The sequence below is a fragment of the Cucurbita moschata genome, unplaced genomic scaffold (genome assembly GCF_002738365.1).
Source record: "Cucurbita moschata cultivar Rifu unplaced genomic scaffold, Cmos_1.0 Cmo_Scf00051, whole genome shotgun sequence".
Lineage (NCBI taxonomy): Eukaryota > Viridiplantae > Streptophyta > Magnoliopsida > Cucurbitales > Cucurbitaceae > Cucurbita > Cucurbita moschata.
The window spans coordinates 381,693-395,517 of NW_019268567.1; the positions used below are offsets into that span (position 1 = coordinate 381,693).

General features: G+C 34.0%; 2 protein-coding genes across 2 annotated transcripts; both read right to left on the reverse strand.

The window, feature by feature from the left end:
* Window positions 1-893: 893 nt before the first annotated feature.
* Window positions 894-3,194, reverse strand: LOC111435925 (ABC transporter G family member 9). The gene is made up of 4 exons (XM_023073533.1): window positions 3,059-3,194; window positions 2,189-2,960; window positions 1,791-2,116; window positions 894-1,669 (listed from the first exon to the last, which is right to left on the reverse strand). The coding sequence occupies exons 1-4, from the start codon at window positions 3,164-3,166 to the stop codon at window positions 1,004-1,006; spliced, it is 1,872 nt and encodes a 623-aa protein (XP_022929301.1). The 5' UTR covers window positions 3,167-3,194; the 3' UTR covers window positions 894-1,003.
* A 3,338-nt stretch (window positions 3,195-6,532) lies between these two features.
* On the reverse strand, window positions 6,533-7,165 carry LOC111435930 (TIR domain-containing protein-like). The gene is made up of 2 exons (XM_023073540.1): window positions 6,679-7,165; window positions 6,533-6,602 (listed from the first exon to the last, which is right to left on the reverse strand). The coding sequence occupies exons 1-2, from the start codon at window positions 7,155-7,157 to the stop codon at window positions 6,542-6,544; spliced, it is 540 nt and encodes a 179-aa protein (XP_022929308.1). The 5' UTR covers window positions 7,158-7,165; the 3' UTR covers window positions 6,533-6,541.
* Between the last annotated feature and the right edge of the window lie 6,660 nt (window positions 7,166-13,825).

Below are 13,825 nucleotides of genomic sequence, written 5' to 3' on the forward strand. Positions count from 1 at the left end.
CTCTTCTACCTTTCACCGAACTTTTGGGGTTCCTTCCTTCTGAAGCGAGCTACCACCACCTTCCCAAGAAAAAGAATGATACTTGAAAAGGAAAGATCCTCATAAATGTACCGCCTCTCATCCTACTTCATCTCAAGAACCATAAGCAACCTCCCAATGGAGCTCTTCCTTCCCACCGTATTCATCGTCATAATCTATAGGATGGTAGGGTTGAAACAAATTGTGGCGAGTTTCTTATCGACTCTATTTCCTCAGCTCCTGAGTGAGCCAAATGTTTGGTCAAGCTGTTGGCACCCTTGTTCCTCAGCTCCTGCGTGTCCCAAGTGTTTGGTTCCTCAGCTCCCGAGTGTCCCAAGTGTTTGGTCAAGCTGTTGGCACCCTTGAACCAAACTTCAGCCACTACACTTGGACCAGTCATCATGGTTTGTTTCCTTCCAACATCAAGCTATTTTGTTCGGTAGGTATCAATGTTTATTGCTTGGACTAAGTACATTTCTATTGATACTTAATACTTACCGGCTTTTGTAATATCTCAATACGAAGCTACTGATATTTATCTATGTTCAGGCAATGAAGGGAGCTACATGAAGTTAGAAGAGTCCCCTGCAATTAAGCAAGTGGGTCATCATGGAAAAGTCACTACTGCTTTGGCTTTGGTTACTAGGCTTGTTGGATATCATCTTGTTGCATAAATTTTTTAAAGATTGGGCTTCATGTTCCCTACTATCGTATCATCCTATATTCAACAACAACATAGCTTCATAACGTTCGTTCGAGTCAAAAGTTAACACGACATGCATCGAACGAATATCAAAACGAAAAGAAAAATAAAAAACTTTGGTTACATATTCTACCATCAATATATAATTAGATAGCCAAAGGAAAGAATGAACAAACTAAGTGTCCTGATATACACTGAACTATCACTATCCCTATGAACATCAAAGATTAACCATAACAATATCAAAGATTTCAAAACAAATTCATCCGTTACGCATAAAAGCTATTCCTTCTTAGTTACACCAATCCTCATCAAAGCAATATAAGCAACAAGACGATATCCAACGAGCATAGCCATCAAAGCCAAAATAGCAGTGGTTTTCCCATGAAGACCCATTTGCTTAATTGCAGGGAACTCTCCAACTTCACACACCCCCACTCCATGGCCCGGACATAGATAAGTATCAGTAGCTTTGTATTGAGATATCAGCAAAAGCTTATAAGTATAAGTACCAATAGAAATGTACTTGGTCCAAGCAATAAACCCCGGCACATGCTGAACAAAATAGCCCGATGTTAGAAGGAAACAAAGCATGATAACTGATCCAAGTGTGGTAGCTGAAGTTTGGTCCAAAACAAGCGCGCCAACCGCCAGACCAAACCCTTGGGACACTAAAACACTCAGGAGCTGATAAAATAGGGTCGAAAAGAAACTCGTCACGGTTCGTTTCAACCCTGCCATCCCGTAGATTATGAGGATGAAGACGGTGGGAAGGATGAGCTCCATTGGGAGGTCGCTTATGGTTCTTGAAATGAAGTAAGACGAGAGGCGGTACATTCCTGAAGATCTCTCCTTTTCGAGTATCATTCTTTCTCTTGGAAAGGTGCTGATAGCTTGCAAAAGAGGGAAGAAACCCCAGAAGCTTGAGGAGAAGTAGAACAATCCAATCTACAAGTACAAGGTTGCCTTAACATGATCTCATTCAATACAAGAACTAACTAAATGTTTTAAATGTTTTGTTGGTGTTTTTGTGTGTGCTTAAAGAAATGAATGAAGAGGGATTTGAAACCTTGTCTTGTAAATGGGCATCATCAGATTGCCACCATAACAGCCCACTGATGAAAGCCACAGCTAAAACTTGGGCAATCTTGAGCCCAGAAAAGGATTCATGCTTTCTTTCCTTAATTCCTCTGTTCAAGAGAACACAGAATTGTTGCCACCAAGTGGTAGACCATCGCTCAAATCTCTTGTTTATTGTGGCATCTTCATCCAAATGTTCATCACTTTCTTTTACCTCTAACTCCAAGTTTTCAGCCATGTCACTGTTCTTGTAACATGAAACAAGCTTCTCCTTAATCATGGTGGCCTCCTCTTCCGGATCATTCATTGACAAACCTGCGGCTAACTCTGTCAAGAACACTCCAAAACCACAATTCTTTAAGCAAATGAAAGAAAAAAATGGCATACCATTAGCAAGATCCAACAAGAAATCAGAAGGGTTCATAGGCACAGAAACAGAGTAGCCAAGAGTGGAGAAATAATCCATGGCTTCGGATCCTTTCCCAAAATACATCGTGTTGCCTTCGGACAACAACAAGATCTTATGAAACATATAGAAAAGGCGGCTGGAAGGCTGATGAATGGTCATAACCACAGTCTTCCCACCATTATGAGCGAGCTCCCAGAGAGTGGAAACGATCCTCTGAGCCGTGGTGGAGTCAAGACCCGAAGTGGGTTCGTCAAGAAACAGAAGACTAGGGTTTATGAGCATTTCTTGGCCAATGCTGACCCTTTTCCTCTCTCCCCCAGAAACCCCTCTTAGTCTTTGGTCACCCACGACGCTGTTCTTGCACTTAATGAGACCAAGCTGGGACAGGACAGCCTCTGCGTGAGCCAATTTCTGGTGCTTGGTCAAGGCATTTGGAAGCCTTAAAAGCGCAGTGAAAACAAGGGTTTCAGTGACGGTCAAATGGGGAAGAAGAATGTCATCTTGGGTTACAAAGCCAATGTTGCGTTTAATTTGATTGGAGAAGGGTTTATTGTTATAAGAAATGGTTCCTTCGAGACGCCCACCCAAGCGGCCTCCAATGGCTGTGAGAAGAGTGGTTTTTCCAGACCCCGATGGACCCATCATGGCTAACATCTCCCCTGGTCGAACCACTCCGCTTATACCTTTCAAGATTGTTTTCTCTTCCAAATTTGATTTCTTGGATTTGATCTTGTATATGACGTTGTGGAACTGCAAGAAAAAGAAAATCCATTAAAGAAAGTGAATAAATATGGAAAATCCATTAAAGAAAGTGAATAAAGATTATCATATTGAAGAAAGATTGGTACCTTTAACGTGAGTGGGCGGTTTTCTTTGCGGAAAAAGGCAGCGGCTTCCGAAGAATCTGTGGTGTTAATGGTGGGGTTTGTGTGGGATTCGATGTCTAGCTCTGCCATTCTGATGTTGAGTGGTGCATGTAAGCGAAGAAGCAATTAGCAGCCTTGTTTTGTGTATTTATATAGGGAGAAGAACGATGGAATGAATGAAATTCTTGATTTAATCGTGTGGATCTGTGTTTCTAAACGTAACTAATCTCCAGCTTTTCTTTCCTGAAATTAAGCCCATCAACTTCTTGCTTCAACTTTTAATTTCATGTAAATAACCATACCAATTTTTAATTTATCACATTCATATTTAAAACTTTAATACAAAATTATACTCTATGATCCATTGTGATATTCCTAATATTTCTCGCTTACTATATATATATATATTTTGTTGGGCGCTCAAATGCTATAACTAGAGGACTATGATACTAATTGTTGTACCAATAAAAGAAGTAAGATTGAATGTACTCCCAACCCCCATGAACCGAATTTAAACAAAGAAACAGATTTATGTGGTTCCGAGAAAAGAAATTCCCTTACATCCACCGATAGCAACTAATCACTAATAATCTAAGTGTTTACCAATGAATACTTCACTCGCATTACAAAGTCTCACTAAAATGTTACTGAGGAAATTTAATGTGACACACAAACTCAATCCAATTTAGATATCCTCAACCTCCAAGACAAATTGATGATTCAGTTAGAATATTAATATAAAAAAAACAAACTAAAATAAATAAGATATTAATTAAAATAGTTATAAATTAAATGATCAAATTAATACTCTTATTTATTGTTATACATTGAATAGGAGTTAGGATCGAGATATAATCTCTATCCTTGGCCGAAGGAGTAATCTCTCCACTCCCTTCAAACAGAGATTTCTGGAGACGTTTAGCCACATGATAAATAGAATTTTGGAATGGTAAGATTTATGTAAGTTGACTAGCAGGAGGAAAACGCGTGGAAAGAGTAATTTTCATTATTCTAGTTTAATTTCTTTTTTCCACCTTTTAGTTTTTTACTTACTGATCGTTACAATGGTTAGTTTTGACTCTCAATTAAAGCACACCAAAATCAATAACCGAAGTAAAAAGTAACCAAATAAATAACATTATAACCGAAGCAAATAGTACTTCAAGTACAACGCTTTAGTACCACTAATAAATCGTACAAGAACTAAATCATGTACAAATTAAATTAAGCCTACTGAAGTCAGACCAATCGTGATTAAAGCAATTAGACGATATACAATAAGCATGGCCACCTGACAATGGATGTGGCTTTCCCATGGAGACCTATGTCCTTTGCTGCAGGAAAGTTGGGACATGAATCGGATATCATCAGCTTCCAACTGAGACATCATATATAGATACTTAATCCAACCAATAAACATCTAGGGGCAATAATACCTTATGGAACATTTAGAAAAGCCGACTCGATCGAGGGCTAATGAATTGTCATAATCACGCTCCTCTCTCCCTTCCCCAACTGTCACACCATCGACATAATTCTCTGAGTCACCGTGGAGCTGAGCCTCAATGTATTAAAATATCATCACTAGCCAATAGAATCAAACCCAAACATTGTACGATTAATGGGAGTCCACATTCGGACCATTACAAGTTGGTATAATCATAGAGTTGAATCTTGTCTTACCAAAGATATATAATGCTATGTTAGATCTTTTAATTGTAGACTTGAGCGGATGAGAGCAAGGGACCATGCAAAAATATGATAGTTGGTAGGCACGGAAGTTGCTCCCTATCCGATACGGGTGTTATGTAGGGCTTATTAAGATTTTTTCAGCTAACCCCCGAGTGATTCAATATAAGATGAGAGCGTTCCTTGGCTTAAGATGAGTCCATGAGTTGGGGCAAATTAGGTTGCTCCTCGAGTACCTACGAAATATAGATATATGACATACATGAGAAAGACTCTCATGTATCCGCCCGCCCCGTGGACATCCTCCACTTCCATTTTTATTTTCTTTTCATTATTTTACGTTTATTTTAATCGAATTTCAACTCAGCCTTTCGGTGACCGTTAGAAAAGTTTTTAATTACAAATATAAAAATTTTAGAGTTGAGTTTTTGATATAGTTTAGAATTAAAAACTTTTATAATTGACGATGCCCTAATTTCACCGTAATTTCACAAATTTTGGGTGGAAACTTCAAAATTAAATTAAATTAAGAAATGAGTTTCAACTCGATTTTCTTTCAATTTTCCTTAAATCTCCCTTCAACTAACGGCTAAATCCTCCAATTAACCGACTTTCATTAGAAATTCCAGAATTTCCTCTTTTTTAATTTAAATAAAATGTGAAACTACCATTTTGCCCCTAAGTTCACTTTTCTTTAATCTCTTTTCCTCAATTTCATTTTTAATTTATTTATTTTTTCTAATTTGGGCATCACAATTGTATTGTCACCCATTTTAAATTATAAATTCTATTTGAATAAAATATTTTTTAAATTTTATTATCCATAAATTCAATTTTGTAAATATCCTAGGAATGAGATAGTTTAACAAATTGAGTTCCTATTGTCCTCCATATTTTTTAAAATTAAATTTAATGTTTAAATTATTAATTAAACTCATCACTTAAATTAACATGTAAATTGCATCTTAACGCTAGAAGATTAGAATAATATCACAGATTTAATAAGAGAATATAGGACCAAACGACTGCATGCTTAATCACCTAAGCTTTAATTAATCATACAAATATAAATATAATCACCAAACTTTCAAAATAATCTCTATATTATTTCTTCACACCATGCACTTAGCATTTGACCCTTATATCCTTAACCGTCTTAATAAAAAGTGGGGGTATTTTGGTAATTTTTCAACCGTCTTAATAAAAAGTGGGGGTATTTTGGTAATTTTTCAGGGTAGCGACGTTTTAATTCTACTTATTAAATCATTCCCTAAAAAATTAGCCGATGTGACGCCTCCCCTCAATCAAGGCTCCACTCCTTTGAAGTCTTAAGTCATTTTTTACTACCTTCAAGGAGGCTTGACTCTTTTTTCTTTTGGAGTCCGGCAGGGCTCTGATACCATATTAGACGAACACGACTCTCCACAATGGTATGTGATTGTTCACTTTGAGCATAAGTTCTCGTAGTTTTGCTTTGGGCTTCCCCAAAAGACCTCATACCAATGAAGAAAGTATTATTTTGTTCATAAACCCATGATTATTTCCTAAATTAGCCCACGTGGGACTTTCATCATCCAACCATATGTAATGAGTCAAAACATATCATATCTATTTCAAGTTTAAGGTTAGATTGGATCCAATTGAAACAAAAAAAAATACACCAAAAATTTAAATTTTTTATTATTATTATTATTGTTATTATACATCATGGTACATTTTGTTTGGCAGGATGTTATACAAAAGAATAATAAGAAAGTGTTAGATGTTGCTCTACATTTAGTTTGCCAAATTTCTGATCACAACATTTGATATCTTCGTCACAACTTCTGGTAATGTCCTAAAAAAACATAGAGAAATAAATTAAATTAAATAAAATTAAATACTATAATATATATGAAAAATATTAATCTTACTCTTTAAAGGAATTAAATTTGAGGCACTCAAACTGCTTAGCTTGTTGGAGAGCCCAATTGAACCGCCTAAGCTCATCTATTTCATAATCATTGTCATCCTCAATACGAAGCTCAGACGGTTTGATATCACAAAAGATGGGAATAAGCTTCTTGTTGGACTCGATGATCATGGCCAACTCATGGAGGCAAAAGTAAGACTCACAATAGCGAGGCGAGAACACAGCCACACCAACTTTGCAGTGTCTAATGGCGCCATGAATTTCATCGAACAGCTTCTCTCCAGGCTTCAAATTCTTGTAGTCTAGAAACGGGCGGAGGTTCATTCGGACGAGCCTGTCGTACAGCAACGCCGCCACTGTCTTCTTGGTGTCGACGCCTCTGTGGTTTATGAAGACGTCGCAGGGCTTGACGATAGGCATGTGGTTGTTGCCAAGATGAGCTAGAAACTGCCTTGGCGTAATGTTGGCGACGGCGGACATGCGGTTCATCATGGTGGGAGGGAGGTTGGGGTTGAGGATGGAAAGAGGAAATGTTGGGGGTTTTTATATGTAATTTGAATGTAAATGAAACAAGGAAAATGGTTGGAGAATTAAGACGTTTGATTTGAAATTCAAACGGGAAATATTTTAGATTTGAATTGACACGAATTTTTTGTTTTTTGTTTTTTGTTTTTTTTTTTGAAAGCGCCGAAAGGAAAGTAAAATTAAGGTTTGACGGAGTAAAATGGAAGTACTGTTGGCTTTATAAAGTAGGAAATTTTAAAATGGGGCTGTACCTTTGTCTACGTAATTCAATCTCTCCCCCTTGCCCAATGTTTTCATTCTTTTAGTTTTTTTTAGTCGGTATACGAGTTGGGTTGGGTTACTAAAATTTTTTTACATTTGAGTTGGTGACTCGAGTAAGTTTGAAGGGTTTACGGGTTGGGTTGGTAAAATTTTTTAAACCTGAGTTGGTGACTCGAGCAACTCCGAAATGTATACAAATTAGGTTGGGTTGGTAAATTTTCTTAGAATTGAGTTGATGACTTGAGCAATTCGAATAGAATTCCCTTTCGTAGTTCGGTTGTCAGATTAATTTTTTTGTATATTAAAAAAATCTTATATATACACCATACATAATATGCTTATAACTAAAATCTCTAAAGTTTAAATATTAAATATTCACAAGATTAATATCGGCCACAAACATCAAATATTCTTAATTTTTGTAATAATCTTAAAAGTATGATAAAACAGAATTAGGTTGTAACGGGTTGAGTTTGATGTGACAAAAAAAAAATGTCGCAAATTGACTCGAATTTTTATTTTTAAAAATTTATTTTTTATTTTCTTTTCTGTTATTTCTTAGTTTTCGGCTAATAAAAATTTTCCTTTTTGACTTTTTTATGTCTACTAAAACTGTCTTAATTAAATTATTTTTCATTTTAATGAGAGACGTCTGTTTATTCATTTAGATGGATGGAGTGAAAATTATTCATTTAGGCAAAAATTATTCATTTAGGCAAAGAAGGAAGGAAAGGGTGAAGAACGTTTTTTCTTTTCTGTTAGATAAACAAGTCAGAGATAAAAATATATTTCTCATTTCTCTTTTTTTACTAAATTAAAAATAAGTTAATTTTAAAATTAGGATGTAAATTTTTTTACTTGTTATAAGTTACTATGTATTATAAAAATTTGATCATATATATATATATATTTATTTATTTATATATTAAGATTTTTTTTACAATTTTTTAATAAAAATTATATTAAAAAATAAAAACATTAAAATAATTATTTTTTTTAAAAAAAAAAACCTCTATAAAGAATTTAATCTTCAAATTCTCGCTTAAAATTATCAACTCAATCTCTATAAAAATAAATAGAAAATTTCACTCGAATAAAAAATAAAACAAGAAGCATGAATCGGGACGGGAAAGCCAACCACGACACGTACCATCTCTAGTTTTAGTTTTAAAATATTTTGGATACTTTTTATATTCAGTCCTCTGTTTATTTTTTTTTAAATTTCATATCAACCCCTAACTTTTTGTTATTTTATATTTCCTCCCTTTTTTAAATGGTCCTTTATTATTTTTTTTTTCCCCCTTTTTGTGTTTAATCCTTAAAGTACGTTCTTCTTTCCTTTTTCCGTCTTCTATTATTAAAATATTTTCAACCCATTTTAATTTTTGGTCTCTTTCTTTTCATATAAAGTTTATTTATCTCATTTTATTACTTAATTTTTTATACCATTATATTTTAATTCCTGGGTTTGTATTAGTCTCCTTAGATTATATTTTTTTTTATAAAAAAAATTGAGTAATTATTTAAAGTATTTGACTCCACTTAGTTAGGTATTGAGAGTTTTTTTTTTAGAAAAATAATAATACTCCTTATTTTATTCTTCTTCTTGAACGAGAAATTAATTGAATAGTAAGTTGAACGTGACTAATAAATTTACGTCGAGTTCTATAATTAGGTGGTCAAGTCATAGGTTATATGAACATCAAATTATTTAATTAATCAAAGTCAATTATTTAATATGATTCTTATCGTTCGAACTCTTGTTAGTAGACAATGAGAGAATTGTAAAAAAATATATATTTTTGACCGGGAAGTATGTCCAAATTTTCTAGGTAAAAGGACGAGAGAAAAATAGAAGGATTATATAATTACGTTTGGTTGAATATTTAAAAATAAGAGATTCAATAAAATATGAATTATATTCGTTTGGTGGTAGATTTAGAAATTGGATACATATTTCAACCATTATTTAAAATGTGATTTATTTATGATAACTTATAGAGTACGAATGGAATGAAAATATTTTTATTTGGAATCATCCTTTTGAAAGTAAGTAATCACTTTCATCAACATATATGCGTAATTCACTTGTAACCGTATATATAAATATTTATTCGAATGAGAAAATAATGTCATAAAATGGCTTCCCTAAAGAAGAAAGATAGTTACCATAATCTATGAACCATGACCATGATGTACTTAATTTTCCTACACACCGTCCAAACATACGAGTGTGGACCCACCAGTTGGTTTGCACACCTCCTAGGTCCCTTTTTTCCAGTGCAAGCATTCTCTATGGCTTATCGTGTCATTTCGATATCATTTTGTCATTTTATCATATCATTTATCATATTTTTCATACGTATATCGGGATTGTATTTCATGTTAGTTCGTCGTTTTGCATGCCAATCATATCATATTATTCATATTACATACATATGTTATATCATAGCGTTTCCATGCTTCCATAATAACAGTTTTCATTCTCTACATATCATAACATATCATAAATCACAACAGTCATATAATATAACCCGTGTATGCCTTACACATATCACTTCATAACATATCGTATCACAATACTGTTGGGTTTTATGTCCTAAAACTCATAGTTTGTAAACAAAGATATATTCTATTTTCAATAAAGTTATTATTGATGTTTATTCAGTAAAAATTGTTATTGAATAAAGTGAACTTTACGATCATTAATCTAAATCCAATAAACTAAGAACACTCTGGCTATAGTATGATTACTTGAACTATATGTAGAGACATAAGAGTGGATCAAGTTCAAGTATATAGTCAAAATGATCTATAGTATAAGGATAAGGCTGAGTACCTTATTCTGGGGACACTATGGATGCGGCCCACTTTTGTATATGATATAAACAATGTGATCACTAAATTGTGCATGTGGAGACATGTGAGTGGGGGCGTCCTATGCAATGAGTATTGCATAAGATCGGACCATGAAGAAAACCACTCTCACTTCATAAAGTCATTTACTGTTGAGACTGATTTTCTTTTCATTCGATAACCTAGGTAACTCAGTTTTAATCCTGAGCTAACCATGAACTCCTGTTTATTCGGAATTATCCTTAGATTTGCATGGGTGAGAGTGGCTCTAGTTCGCCGACTCAACAGGCCTCCCATTTCAGGGGTAAGACTGGGTGAATGGCTGGGGATGTGGGGTGCAAGACGGAATTCACTCCTACCCACTTAGGGATAGAAGAAAGGTAGTTCCCTTAAGCACTGACTCCAGGTCTTGAACAAGGGGCCCCACCCTCTCATTGGCCTGAGAGGGATTTGGTTTACTGGTTGGACCACAAACCAATTGTTCATTAGAGGATCAGTGAGACATAAGGAACAAGAAGTAACTTCAAGGGTAAAACGGTAAATTGACCCAGCTCTAGTTACGAACAACCTGTGAAGGATCGACTTACTAATCATGGTTATATTAGATGGACAGAAATATATCTATAGTGAGGGGAGTGCAACTACTAGGCTATAGTGGAGTGTCGTAGTAGTTAACGAATGTTGGTTAACCAGGTTAATGAGTTTAATCGGTTAATCTTGGATCGTTGGAGCCCATGATCTATAGGTCCATTAGGTCCCTCTGCTAGCTCATATCGGACTAAACCATAGAACAATGTGACGAGTGAGTTCGAAGTGTTCGAATTCAAACTAGGGAATATGCGTTACATATATACGATATATTTAACCGCAATTTTGTTTTATTTACGAATTAAACGAAAAGAGAGAATGTGAGATATTTAAATAAGATTTAAATATCTTAATCAATTATGTGTCGGAATTGATTGGGATTGACATTTGAATTAATATTAAATATTAATTAAATAGTTTAATTAATCATTTAATGTTACTCTAATTTGAAATTCATTATTCAAATTAATTGTTGAATTAAAATGAAGAAAGTCAAAATGTTGACTTTCATCTAATGGAAAAATCCATGTTAGTGGAATTTTGAGGTGTCAAAATTTGGTTTAACCAAACTTGCATGTTTTCCAAATAAACCCCACAAGTTTGAGTGGAATTTTGGGTGTCAAAATTTGGTTAACTCAAACATGCATGCTTGCCACATAATCCCAAACTCTTGAGTGGAATTTTAAGTGTCAAAATTTGGTGATCTCAAGTTTGCATGAACATGCAAACTTGACTCTTTAAATAGAGTGATCATGATACTTGGAGGGATGGTCTTCATCTTGATGAAAAACCTTGAGAAAAACTTCTCACAAACACTCTCTTTCACATATACAAAATCCCTCCCAAGTTTAGTCACTCACCGGATTCCACAATCCCGTTCTAAGGCCGGAGGATAGTGGAGAAGACACTAGTGGTGGTTCGAAACCGATTCGTGAGGCAAAAGGAGTTTGAACTACAAAAGGTTAGTATTTAAACTCATTAAGTTTTAATACTTATGAACATGTTAGTAATTTACAATAATTGATGTTCTAAAAGTGCCTAAGATCCAAATTGCTTCCGCATGTGTTATATTAACACCATCAAATACATCATATCACAATAAATAAATAAATATATATATATATATATATCCGTCATTCACATATCATATCATTTCGTAAACACCTCATAGTCATATCGCTCCATATGCATATCCTAGTCATAACATTTCCTAAATTTGTCATAGCCTTATCGTTCTTATACATCTCATAGTCGTATCATTTCATGACATATCTTAGTCATATCGTTTCCCAAACGTATCTTAACCATATCATTTCATGAACGTATTCTACTCATATCATTTCGTGAATGTATCCTAGTTATACCGTTGCATGAATGTATCATAACCATGTCGTTTTATGAACATATCTTAATCATATCGTTACATTACGTTTATCGCATCTTTCTCATATTCTATCTCAAACATATCATTTAACACATCATACCATAAGAGTTATCGTATCATTCACATAGCATAACATATACATATCATATATCGTGATATCGTTTCATAGACAATTCACATATATCAAATATATGAAACGTGTCAACACACAACATCAAATATAACCATACCCATAATAAGACCATTTACTTGATTAGCTTAGACTAGTATCACCAATTTATCTTTAATAAAAGTTTGATTTTGTCTTTTGTATCTAAATCAATCTTGCAAGCAAGCCATCTTGCTTAGCCGCCACCTCACATCCGCCACAATCTTTCACCATGGTCGGACCATGCACCAAGACACAACCAACAAATCTCAAATTTACATGGAGGTGTGCAAATCATGTACATGCACCCTTGGTTTTTCTCAACGGGTCGATTGCACTTTCAACAAGGTTTCGAATTAGATTCAGTACCGTTTTTTAAAATCCATTTTCCCACAGTAGCACAATCTACAGGATGGTGAGCTTCTTCGACTATGATACCACTCGTTGAAAACGCAATAGAGACGATAAGAAAATTGTTCTCGAGAAACAAGAACTTACATTTTTCTTGTTAATAACTTTACTTTGCTCGACTTTCCACAAAATGACAAATCCTACCCATGTATACTAGTCGGAAAATACATCAAGCGACGTCAATATTAAATACCAGTATAGGTAACTTTTCACCAATACATCACCATATACCTCAACTATTCATATATCCCTAATGTTTATGTATTTAACATGTATTGAGATTAATTCTTACCGTTCAATTATACTGACAATGTTGCTGAAATTTGTAATGGATTTTACTATTATTTACTCAAATAATGAGTTCATGTTGTATTATGTTGGAACTTGGAGATATGGTAATCGTCAAGACTCTTGGTAATCGTCAAGACTCTATTAGAACAATGGATACGCACAAAAAAAAAAATAAAAAAAAAATACTTAATTCGTTGACGACCCATTGCATGGTTCGAGGCTAAATGTTGAACCTAAGTCATTTCGTTAAAAAAACAAAAAAAATCGAGTAAAGTTTTAAAAATGGTGTGGTGTTCTTATGTAAGACTTATCTACCTTATTTTATTTTTTATTTTTTTTAAAAATTAAATTAATAAAAATATCTCTAAATTTAGTATATTTTCAAAAAATTTAATAATATTTTTCTAGGGGTATTATAAAAATGACGTAAAGATCATATATTCTTTTAGATAATATTTAAAGTTAAATGATATATATTTTTAATTAATTTAACTTTTTTTATTAAAAAAATAACTCACACATTTTCTGGAGTGGCACAAAAAAGAAAGAGTTCAATACTGAAATTACAGATCTGCCCTCCCTCCCAGTCGACACATATTGTATTACAGAAATGGCATCTGGACTTTTTTGGTATTTGGTCATTGTTTTCAATTATCTGTTGGTTTTTGCAAAGAATTTTAAAGA